General features: G+C 46.0%; 1 protein-coding gene across 1 annotated transcript; it reads left to right on the forward strand.

Moving 5' to 3' along the window:
• Nucleotides 1-284: 284 nt before the first annotated feature.
• LOC112240995 (dual 3',5'-cyclic-AMP and -GMP phosphodiesterase 11A-like) lies at nt 285-12938 on the forward strand (the record flags this gene model as incomplete). Its single annotated transcript, XM_042317152.1, has 4 exons — nt 285-1400; nt 5518-5676; nt 11161-11250; nt 12798-12938. Coding segments are annotated over exons 1-4 (1170 nt in total), but the record flags the coding sequence as incomplete, so codon positions are not given.
• Between the last annotated feature and the right edge of the window lie 61 nt (nt 12939-12999).

The following is a 12999-nucleotide window of genomic DNA, read 5'->3' on the forward strand; positions in this document are numbered from 1 at the left end:
AGCTGACAGTGTTTTCCTCCTGATCTGCAGCAAGCAGACAGTGTTTTCCTCCTGATCTGCAGCAAGCTGACAGTGTTTTCCTCCTGATCTGCAACAAGCGGACAGTGTTTTCCTCCTGATCTGCAGCAAGCTGACAGTGTTTTCCTCCTGATCTGCAACAAGCGGACAGTGTTTTCCTCCTGATCTGCAACAAGCTGACAGTGTTTTCCTCCTGATCTGCAGCAAGTGGACAGTGCTCCTGATCTGCATTGTATAAGCTTCAGAACCACCAGGGAATCTGGTGCTGTAGTCTCAGCTGATTGACACACAGCCCCTCAACTTGCTACACTCGGCGTCCTCAATTTAGTCTAAAGAAGTAAACATAATTCATCAATAATTGATTTAATACTCTAGCTGAAAATCTTTGCTTGCAGAATTCCATAGAAGAGGACGAAGACGGATTGTTTTAAATGGGCAGCAGGGAGTAAATGAAGAGCTGTAACGGCATCCTCTCTCTCTCTCTCTCTCTCTCTACAGAACCTGAACAACCGTCTGCTCCAGAGCACCTCATGAATTGACTCGGTATCTCCTGTTATCCTGATATTATTTTGCTTCTTCTTAGGGTCTTTTATTTTTCCCCGATGACTACTTTTGACTTCTCTGATGTGGAAGCGTTTTTGGACTGCCACCCGGACCTCTTTGAGGAGTATGTCGTGCGTAAAGGAAAATGCGATACGGTGAGCAGGTGGTTGAAGGACCAACAGCCGTCCAAAGTCTCCCTTGCCGAGGAAAAGCGTGGCGGAGTGCCCAGGGACCCGCTCTGGCCGACCAACCCTGACGGTCTCCGGCGCCGCTCCTCCCACATGGAGCTCCGAAGGAACTTTGCCCGGTCCAAAGCCACCACCGCGCACAGAACCTACGACGAGCACGCCAGTCACAGGGAACACGATGATTCCCAGTCCAGCATGAGACGCCGCGCGTTACTGCGCAAAGCTAGTTCTTTGCCGCCAACCACCGGGCACATTCTGAGCGCACTTCTCGAATCCAGGGTCAATGTGCCCCAGTACGCTTCCAGTGCCATCGACTACAAATACAGACTGAAGGAGACCAATGAGAGGGAGTTCTTCCTCGAGTTGGTGAAAGATGTCTCCAATGACCTGGACATGACCAACCTGAGTTATAAGATCCTAATCAATGTGTGTATCCTGGTGGATGCGGATAGGTGCTCGCTGTTCCTAGTTGAGGGACCATCTCACAAGAGAACGCTCGTGTCTAAGTTATTCGACGTGCACCTGGGCACCACGGTGCGACCCTCTTCGAGCACTCTGAACTCTAACGAGGTGCAGGTGCCATGGGGAAAGGGCATTATTGGATACGTGGCAGAGCATGGGGAGACTGTAAACATACCCAACGCATATGAGGTAAACATTATCAATTTGGAAACACCAGGTTTCCTAAATTAGACCCATCGCTGCAAACCACAAATGCAAAATTGTAATATTTCATTTTGATTCAATGCTATTATTGGGATAAAGAAACGAAAAACCATGACATTAAAAGTGTGTGAATCCTCTATGGATACGATCTACACAAAATACTCTGTAATGTCAAAGTGGAAGAAAAATGTGAAACGGCATCCTTTCAGTCTCTCTCTCTACAGAACCTGAACCACCGTCCTTTCAGTCTCTCTCTCTACAGAACCTGAACCACCGTCCTTTCAGTCTCTCTCTCTACAGAACCTGAACCACCGTCCTTTCAGTCTCTCTCTCTACAGAACCTGAACCACCGTCCTTTCAGTCTCTCTCTCTACAGAACCTGAACCACCGTCCTTTCAGTCTCTCTCTCTACAGAACCTGAACCACCGTCCTTTCAGTCTCTCTCTCTACAGAACCTGAACCACCGTCCTTTCAGTCTCTCTCTCTCTACAGAACCTGAACCACCGTCCTTTCAGTCTCTCTCTCTACAGAACCTGAACCACCGTCCTTTCAGTCTCTCTCTCTACAGAACCTGAACCACCGTCCTTTCAGTCTCTCTCTACAGAACCTGAACCACCACTTTCAGTCTCCTACAGAACCTGAACCACCGTCCTTTCAGTCTCTCTCTCTACAGAACCTGAACCACCGTCCTTTCAGTCTCTCTCTCTCTACAGAACCTGAACCACCGTCCTTTCAGTCTCTCTCTCTACAGAACCTGAACCACCGTCCTTTCAGTCTCTCTCTCTACAGAACCTGAACCACCGTCTGCTCCAGAGTCATGAATTGACTTGGTAACTCCAGTTATCCTGATTTTCCTAATTTCACTTTGACATTATGGGGTATTGTGTGTAGGCCAGTGACACAAATATCTACATTGAATCCAATTTAAATGCAGGCTGTAACACATTTGTTTGGGACAAAGTAAAGGGGTGTGAATACTTCCTGAAGGCTGTATATCTTCTCCCATCAGGACACCTCCATTTTATGCTGTCATCCACACATTATCACCATGACAACAATTGCGGCAAAAAAATGGTGTAATTATTACAATTACATGAACAAACATACTGCCCATCCACCATCGTTTCCTCCATAGACAGGGATATGAAAACCATGGTCATTTCATTCCCTGCAAGGCTGCATCTCTCACCCTCTCCGGAGACCCATCCACCAGTCGCGCGCTACACATCATTATATCATGGCCATGGGCGTCTGGCGAGGCAGAGGCAACATGTTGACGCTGGTCCGGCCTCGTGGGAACTGGGCTACTGGCAATAGACAATAGGCTAGCAGGAATAGAGCAGCCTCGTGGGATTTTGAGAGATGTTAAGCCCAGTCCTGGGACCCAGTGGACCAATTTATTTGACATGTGTCATCCCAAATGGCACCCTATTTCCTCCATAGTGTAGTACATTTGAAAATATAGTGCAGGCCCTGGTTAAAAGTAGTGCACTAGTTGGGTAATAGGGTCACATTTGGGATACACATTTGTATTAGAGCAGTAAGGTGTACAGGTAACTGCCAAAATAAAGGAAACACTTGAGTAAATGAGAGATACATGTATATAGACACCAGGTGTGGTTGCTGAGTTAATTAAGTAATTCACATCCCATCATGCTTCGGGTCATGTATAAAAAGGCCCAGTTGCCCATTATTTTGGCTACTATGGCTAGAAGAAGATATCTCAGTGACTTTGAAAGAGGGGTCTCAAATGAGCATAGAGGGTTTACAGAGATAGTGTGTGTGTGTGTGTGTGTGTGTGTGTGTGTGTGTGTGTGTGTGTGTGTGTGTGTGTGTGTGTGTGTGTGTGTGTGTGTGTGTCTCAGTCACCTGATCTCAACCCAATTAAACACTTATGGGAGATTCTGGAGCGGCTCCTGAGATAGCGTTTTCCACCACTATCAAATTATGGAACTCCGAATTATGGAATTTTTGTAGAAGAATTTTAAAAAACTGAAATAATGTTGTATTGTCACATACCCCTGGATAGGTGAAGTGAAATGGGTTTTTTTTACCTTTATTTAACTAGGCAAGTCAGTTAAAGACAAATTCTTATTTTCAATGACAGCCTACAAACAGTGGGTTAACTGCCTTGTTCAGGGGCAGGAAAATACAGATTTTTACCTTGACAGCTCTGGGATTCAATCTTGCAATCTTTCGTTACTAGTCCAACGCTCTAACCACTAGGCTACCTGCCGCCCCAGACATATGGCACCCCGGGAGCAAATTAGGGTAAAGTGCCTTGCTCAAGGGCACATCAAAAGATTTTTCACCTTGTTGGCTCGGGTATTGAAACCAGACACCTTTCAGTTACTTGCCCCGCGCCCTCCAATAGTTCCAGGTACTGGCTCGTGGTGGCCAACGCCCTCCAATAGTTCCAGGTACTGGCTCGTGGTGGCCAACACCCTCCAATAGTTCCAGGTACTGGCTCGTGGTGCCCCAACGCCTTCCAATAGTTCCAGGTACTGGCTTGTGGTGGCCAACGCCCTCCAATAGTTCCAGGTACTGGCTTGTGGTGGCCAACGCCCTCCAATAGTTCCAGGTACTGGCTCGTGGTGACCCAACGCCCTCCAATAGTTCCAGGTACTGGCTCGTGGTGACCCAACGCCCTCCAATAGTTCCAGGTACTGGCTCGTGGTGGCCAACGCCCTCCAATAGTTCCAGGTACTGGCTCGTGGTGGCCAACGCCCTCCAATAGTTCCAGGTACTGGCTTGTGGTGGCCAACGCCCTCCAATAGTTCCAGGTACTGGCTCGTGGTGGCCAACGCCCTCCAATAGTTCCAGGTACTGGCTCGTGGTGGCCAACGCCCTCCAATAGTTCCAGGTACTGGCTCGTGGTGGCTACCGCCCTATTAAGACACTTTATGTTGGGGTTTTCATTATTTTGGCAGTTACCTGTAGGTCTCTGGTGCACTGCACATAAGAATACCATGTAGCTCTCGCTGCAGTGCTGTAGGCTACATTAACACAGTGCACTGCAGTGCTGTAGGCTACATTAACACAGTGCACTGCAGTGCTGTAGGCTACATTAACACAGTGCACTGCAGTGCTGTAGGCTACATTAACACAGTGCACTGCAGTGCTGTAGGCTACATTAACACAGTGCACTGCAGTGCTGTAGGCTACATTAACACCGTGTACTGCAGTGCTGTAGGCTACATTAACACAGTGCACTGCAGTGCTGTAGGCTACATTAACACCGTGTACTGCAGTGCTGTAGGCTTCATTAACACAGTGCACTGCAGTGCTGTAGGCTACATTAACACAGTCCACTGCAGTGCTGTAGGCTACATTAACACAGTGCACTGCAGTGCTGTAGGCTACATTAACACAGTGTACTGCAGTGCTGTAGGCTTCATTAACACAGTGTACTGCAGTGCTGTAGGCTACATTAACACAGTGTACTGCAGTGCTGTAGGCTACATTAATACAGTGCACTGCAGTGCTATAGGCTACATTAACACAGTGTACTGCAGTGCTGTAGGCTACATTAACACAGTGCACTGCAGTGCTGTAGGCTACATTAACACAGTGCACTGCAGTGCTGTAGGCTACATTAACACAGTGCACTGCAGTGCTGTAGGCTACATTAACACCGTGTACTGCAGTGCTGTAGGCTACATTAACACAGTGCACTGCAGTGCTGTAGGCTACATTAACACTGTGTACTGCAGTGCTGTAGGCTACATTAACACAGTCCACTGCAGTGCTGTAGGCTACATTAACACAGTCCACTGCAGTGCTGTAGGCTACATTAACACAGTCCACTGCAGTGCTGTAGGCTACATTAACACAGTCCACTGCAGTGCTGTAGGCTACATTAACACAGTCCACTGCAGTGCTGTAGGCTACATTAACACAGTCCACTGCAGTGCTGTAAGCTACATTAACACAGTGTTTTGACCCATATTAACTAGGCTCCAGTCAAATCTATTCTGTTGGTTCAGATTGATTTTAGGCTGTCTCTGATTTCTGAATAATAAAAAGTTGTGTGTATGTGTCTGTATTCGTGTGTGTGTGTGTGTGTGTGTGTATTTCTCCTCCTATATGTCTCCCCCTGTAGGACCATCGGTTCAGTGACGAGATAGACAAGCTGACCGGCTATAAGACCCAGTCCATCCTGTGTATGACCATCTGTAACAGTGATGGAGAGGTCATCGGGGTTGTGCAGGCCATCAACAAAAACCCAATCGGAACACCTTTTACTGAGGACGATGAGAAGGTCAGTCCACAGCACACCTGAGTTCAGAATACTACTAGAAATAATTTCAAATCCTTTAGCTGGGCTCGATTGAGCTTGTCTGGCTTCATGGACCAATAGAAGAGTGATAAAACTAAAGTTCCTGTACAATGAGAATTCATTATTGTCATTGACAACATCACCACTATCTCCACCAATGGGAGATCAGTGTTACTGTCTCAGAACCAACCTGGTAGATTATTATTTCACATACAGGAATATCCAATAAGAACTAATCCCAATACAGATGTTGCAGCTATAGGGCTTTCACTACTAACCCCAATACAGATGTTGTAGCTATAGGGCTTTCACTACTAACCCCAATACAGATGTTGCAGCTATAGGGCTTTCACTACTAACCCCAATACAGATGTTGTAGCTATAGGGCTTTCACTACTAACCCCAATACAGATGTTGCAGCTATAGGGCTTTCACTACTAACCCCAATACAGATGTTGCAGCTATAGGGCTTTCACTACTAACCCCAATACAGATGTTGTAGCTATAGGGCTTTCACTACTAACCACAATACAGATGTTGCAGCTATAGGGCTTTCACTACTAACCCCAATACAGATGTTGCAGCTATAGGGCTTTCACTACTAACCCCAATACAGATGTTACAGCTATAGGGCTTTCACTACTAACCCCAATACAGATGTTACAGCTATAGGGCTTTCACTACTAACCCCAATACAGATGTTACAGCTATAGGGCTTTCACTACTAACCCCAATACAGATGTTACAGCTATAGGGCTTTCACTACTAACCCCAATACAGATGTTGCAGCTATAGGGCTTTCACTACTAACCCCAATACAGATGTTGTAGCTATAGGGCTTTCACTACTAACCACAATACAGATGTTACAGCTATAGGGCTTTCACTACTAATCCCAATACAGATGTTGCAGCTATAGGGCTTTCACTACTAACCCCAATACAGATGTTGTAGCTATAGGGCTTTCACTACTAACCCCAATACAGATGTTACAGCTATAGGGCTTTCACTACTAACCCCAATACAGATGTTGCAGCTATAGGGCTTTCACTACTAACCCCAATACAGATGTTAGAGCTATAGGGCTTTCACTACTAACCCCAATACAGATGTTACAGCTATAGGGCTTTCACTACTAACCCCAATACAGATGTTACAGCTATAGGGCTTTCACTACTAACCCCAATACAGATGTTAGAGCTATAGGGCTTTCACTACTAACCCCGATACAGATGTTAGAGCTATAGGGCTTTCACTACTAACCCCAATACAGATGTTACAGCTATAGGGCTTTCACTACTAACCCCAATACAGATGTTACAGCTATAGGGCTTTCACTACTAACCCCAATACAGATGTTACAGCTATAGGGCTTTCACTACTAACCCCAATACAGATGTTACAGCTATAGGGCTTTCACTACTAACCCCAATACAGATGTTACAGCTATAGGGCTTTCACTACTAACCCCAATACAGATGTTACAGCTATAGGGCTTTCACTACTAACCCCAATACAGATGTTACAGCTATAGGGCTTTCACTAACGTACATATTTTTTCACACATTGGTCCTGTTCAACCATTTCCTGTGAAATGGTTTTTTCTCTCTTTAGTCGCCAGTTGATTTTTGTTTTAATGTCCTCAATGGAACCCTATTCCCTACATGGTGCACTACTTTAGACCAGGACTCTATGGGCCCTACGTTGGGAATGGTGTGAGTAAGGAACAGGGAGCCGTTTGGGATTGGCCACGGAGTTCTCCTTAATGCCCACCAGGTGGCAGGATTTAGTTAAACAAGAGCGTCAACTCTTTTTCAACACTTTATGCATTAGATCTTCAAAAGAGCGATAGACACAGACTCATTTATATGTTGACGTGCAATTCTTGGCAACCCCTTGTTAAAATAATTTTCACAGATGCATGCTATCTGTGATGCATGCTATCTGTGATGCATGCTATCTGTGATGCATGTGATGCATGCTATCTGTGATGCATACTATCTGTGATGCATACTATCTGTGATGCATACTATCTGTGATGCATACTATCTGTGATGCATGCTATCTGTGATGCATACTATCTGTGATGCATACTATCTGTGATGCATACTATCTGTGATGCATGCTATCTGTGATGCATGCTATCTGTGATGCATGCTATCTATCCAGTGATGCATACTATCTGTGATGCATACTATCTGTGATGCATACTATCTGTGATGCATGCTATCTGTGATGCATGCTATCTGTGATGCATACTATCTGTGATGCATACTATCTGTGATGCATACTATCTGTGATGCATACTATCTGTGATGCATACTATCTGTGATGCATACATGATGCTATCTGTGATGCATACTATCTGATGCATACTATCTGTGATGCATACTATCTGTGATGCACGCTATCTGTGATGCACGCTATCTGTGATGCACGCTATCTGTGATGCACACTATCTGTGATGCATACTATCTGTGATGCATACTATCTGTGATGCATACTATCTGTGATGCATACTATCTGTGATGCATACTATCTGTGATGCATACTATCTGTGATGCATACTATCCGTGATGCATACTATCTGTGATCAAATCAAATCAAATCAAATCAAATTTTATTTGTCACATACACATGGTTAGCAGATGTTAATGCGAGTGTAGCGAAATGCTTGTGCTTCTAGTTCCACAATGCAGTAATAATGAGCAAGTAATCTAACTAACAATTCCAAAAAAAACTACTGTCATACACAGTGTAAGGGGATAAAGAATATGTACATAAGGATATATGAATGAGTGATGGTACAGAGCAGCATAGGCAAGGTACAGTAGATGATATCGAGTACAGTATATACATATGAGATAAGTATGTAAACCAAGTGGCATAGTTAAAGTGGCTAGTGATACATGTATTACATAAGGATGCAGTCGATGATATAGAGTACAGTATCAACGTATGCATATGAGATGAACAATGTAGGGTAAGTAACATTATATAAGGTAGCATTGTTTAAAGTGGCTAGTGATATATTTACATCATTTCCCATCAATTCCTATGATTAAAGTGGCTGGAGTAGAGTCAGTGTCATTGACAATGTGTTGGCAGTAGCCACTCAATGTTAGTGGTGGCTGTTTAACAGTCTGATGGCCTTGAGATAGAAGCTGTTTTTCAGTCTCTCGGTCCCAGCTTTGATGCACCTGTACTGACCTCGCCTTCTGGATGACAGCGGGGTGAACAGGCAGTGGCTCGGGTGGTTGATGTCCTTGATCTTTATGGCCTTCCTGTAGCATCGGGTGGTGTAGGTGTCCTGGAGGGCAGGTAGTTTGCCCCCGGTGATGCGTTGTGCAGACCTCACTACCCTCTGGAGAGCCTTACGGTTGAGGGCGGTGCAGTTGCCATACCAGGCAAGATACATACATACAGCCCGCCAGGATGCTCTCGATTGTGCATCTGTAGAAGTTTGAGTGCTTTTGGTGACAAGCCGAATTTCTTCAGCCTCCTGAGGTTGAAGAGGCGCTGCTGCGCCTTCCTCACGGTGCTGTCTGTGTGAGTGGACCAATTCAGTTTGTCTGTGATGTGTATGCCGAGGAACTTAAAACTTGCTACCCTCTCCACTACTGTTCCATCGATGTGGATGGGGGTGTTCCCTCTGCTGTTTCCTGAAGTCCACAATCATCTCCTTAGTTTTGTTGACGTTGAGTGTGAGGTTATTTTCCTGACACCACACTCCGAGGGCCCTCACCTCCTCCCTGTAGGCCGTCTCGTCGTTGTTGGTGATCAAGCCTACCACTGTTGTGTCGTCCGCAAACTTGATGATTGAGTTGGAGGCGTGCATGGCCACGCAGTCGTGGGTGAACAGGGAGTACAGGAGAGGGCTCAGAACGCACCCTTGTGGGGCCCCAGTGTTGAGGATCAGCGGGGAGGAGATGTTGTTGCCTACCCTCACCACCTGGGGCGGCCCGTCAGGAAGTCCAGTACCCAGTTGCACAGGGCGGGGTCGAGACCCAGGGTCTCGAGCTTGATGACGAGCTTGGAGGGTACTATGGTGTTGAATGCCGAGCTGTAGTCGATGAACAGCATTCTCACATAGGTATTCCTCTTGTCCAGATGGGTTAGGGCAGTGTGCAGTGTGGTTGAGATTGCATCGTCTGTGGACCTATTTGGGCGGTAAGCAAATTGGAGTGGGTCAAGGGTGTCAGGTAGGGTGGAGGTGATATGGTCCTTGACTAGTCTCTCAAAGCACTTCATGATGACGGATGTGAGTGCTACGGGCGGTAGTCGTTTAGCTCAGTTACCTTAGCTTTCTTGGGAACAGGAACAATGGTGGCCCTCTTGAAGCATGTGGGAACAGCAGACTGGTATAGGGATTGATTGAATATGTCCGTAAACACACCGGCCAGCTGGTCTGCGCATGCTCTGAGGGCGCGGCTGGGGATGCCGTCTGGGCCTGCAGCCTTGCGAGGGTTAACACGTTTAAATGTCTTACTCACTTCGGCTGCAGTGAAGGAGAGACCGCATGTTTCCGTTGCAGGCCGTGTCAGTGGCACTGTATTGTCCTCAAAGCGGGCAAAAAAGTTATTTAGTCTGCCTGGGAGCAAGACATCCTGGTCCGTGACTGGGCTGGGTTTCTTCCTGTAATCCGTGATTGACTGTAGACCCTGCCACATACCTCTTGTGTCTGAGCCGTTGAATTGAGATTCTACTTTGTCTCAGTACTGGCGCTTAGCTTGTATGATAGCCTTGCGGAGGGAATAGCTGCACTGTTTGTATTCAGTCATGTTACCAGACACCTTGCCCTGATTAAAAGCAGTGGTTCGTGCCTTCAGTTTCACACGAATGCTGCCATCAATCCACGGTTTCTGGTTAGGGAATGTTTTAATCGTTGCTATGGGAATGCATGATGCATACTATCTGTGATGCATACTATCTGCTAATCTAGGTTTGAACCTAGTCTTTGAGAGAAATGGCAGCACATATCAAAGAGTTGGGTTGAGATGTATGTTCAGTGTGTGTTGGAAAATAGGTCTAGGCAGTAACCCCACAGGCTGCTTAACAGAAAACCAATTAAAAAAGACTCAATCTTACGTAAGTGACTGCTTGTTGTCTAGCACATTCAGAATACCTACTTAATACCTGAGTAATTCATTTACTAAATCAATACTCCATTAAGAGGAAAGCAGCCAGGTGTGTTATTAGACGTTGAAGAAAAGAAGAAGGTTATCAATGGTAAACTAGCCACCAACACACACACACATGCACACGTGTAAACACAGATACTCTTGACGGCCCAAAAAAAAGTTTGTTATATCCCACTGATGGGTTTTGTGACTTGGCTGTTTAGAAGGAACACAGTAAAGTTGAGATCAGACTCCAACTACTGAATTATAGATGTTGTTTTTTCTGTTTATCATTTAGCCGAAGAACTAGAACTATTTCTGTCTTCTCCTCTGCTCCCCCCCATCAGGTGCTGCAGATGTATCTACCGTTCTGTGGAATATCCATCTCCAATGCCAAGTTGTTTTCAGAGTCTCGGAAGGAGTACGAGAGGAGCAGAGTGAGTTGGCTCACACACTCTTCGAAAAAAGGGTTCCAAAACAGTTCTTTGGCTGCCCCCATAAGGATAACCCTTTTGGTTCCAGGTAGAACCCTTTTGGGCTCCATGTAGAACTCTCTGTGGAAAGGGTTCTACATGGAACCCAAAAGGATTCTTCAAAGGGTTCTCCTATGGGGACAGCCAAAGAACCCTTTTAAGTTCTACAAAGCACCGTTTTTTTCTAAGAGTACATAGCCTGTCTGTCGCTCACATAGCCTGTCTGTCTCTCACATAGCCTGTCTCTCTCACAAAGCCTGTCTGTCTCTCTCACATAGCCTGTCTGTCTTTCTCACATAGCCTGTCTGGCTGTCACATAGCCTGTCTGTCTCTCTCACATAGCCTGTCTGTCTCTCACATAGCCTGTCTGTCTCTCTCACATAGCCTATCTGTCTGTCACATAGCCTGTCTGTCTCTCACATAGCCTGTCTGTCTCTCTCACATAGCCTATCTGTCTGTCACATAGCCTGTCTGTCTCTCACATAGCCTGTCTGTCTCTCTCACATAGCCTGTCTGTCTGTCACATAGCCTGTTGGTCTCTCTCACATAGCCTATCTGTCTGTCACATAGCCTGTCTGTCTCTCACATAGCCTGTCTCTCTCACAAAGCCTGTCTGTCTCTCTCACATAGCCTGTCTGTCTGTCACATAGCCTGTCTGTCTCTCTCACATAGCCTGTCTGTCTGTCACATAGCCTGTCTGTCTCTCTCACATAGCATGTCTGTCTCTCACATAGCCTATCTGTCTGTCACATAGCCTGTCTGTCTCTCACATAGCCTGTCTCTCTCACATAGCCTATCTGTCTGTCACATAGCCTGTCTGTCTCTCACATAGCCTGTCTCTCTCTCAAAGCCTGTCTGTCTCTCTCACATAGCCTGTCTGTCTGTCACATAGCCTGTCTGTCTCTCACATAGCCTGTCTGTCTCTCTCACATAGCCTATCTGTCTCTCACATAGCCTGTCTCTCTCACAAAGCCTGTCTGTCTCTCTCACATAGCCTGTCTGTCTCTCTCACATAGCCTGTTTGTCTCTCACATAGCCTGTCTGTCTCTCTCACATAGCCTGTCTGTCTCTCACATAGCCTGTCTGTCTCTCACATAGCCTGTCTCTCTCACATAGCCTGTCTGTCTCTCTCACATAGCCTGTCTGTCTCTCTCACATAGCATGTCTCTCTCACACAGCCTGTCTGTCTCTCACATAGCCTGTCTGTCTCTCACATAGCCTGTCTGTCTCTCAATTTATGTTGAATTAGACTTCCAACCATAAACAAGATGATTAGTCCTGATTATGTAAGCCATCATTTAGATGTCTATTGCATTTAAAGGGACAAACAGTTTACAGTATACATTGAATCTGTTCACAACAAAAAATGGGAAAACATGTCTTACAACAATCACAAGCTAAACTTTATACCCTCTGAGGAGTTGTACACTACACCGTTCTGCAGACTCTCTCTCTCTCCATTTCTTAGACAAGTAGAGAGAGTGGTCAGTGTTGTTGTTGTGCTCCTCCAGGCTCTGCTAGAGGTGGTGAATGACCTGTTTGAGGAACAGACAGACCTGGAGAAGATAGTGAGGAAGATCATGCAGAGAGCTGTGACCCTGCTGCAGTGTGAACGCTGCTCTGTGTTGCTGCTGGAGGATATACACTCACCTGTGAGACTCTCCCTCTCCTCTCTTCTCCTCTGCTTCCCTCTCCTCTCTTCTCCTCTGCTTC

This window comes from Oncorhynchus tshawytscha, unplaced genomic scaffold (assembly GCF_018296145.1).
Source record: "Oncorhynchus tshawytscha isolate Ot180627B unplaced genomic scaffold, Otsh_v2.0 Un_scaffold_1072_pilon_pilon, whole genome shotgun sequence".
Lineage (NCBI taxonomy): Eukaryota > Metazoa > Chordata > Actinopteri > Salmoniformes > Salmonidae > Oncorhynchus > Oncorhynchus tshawytscha.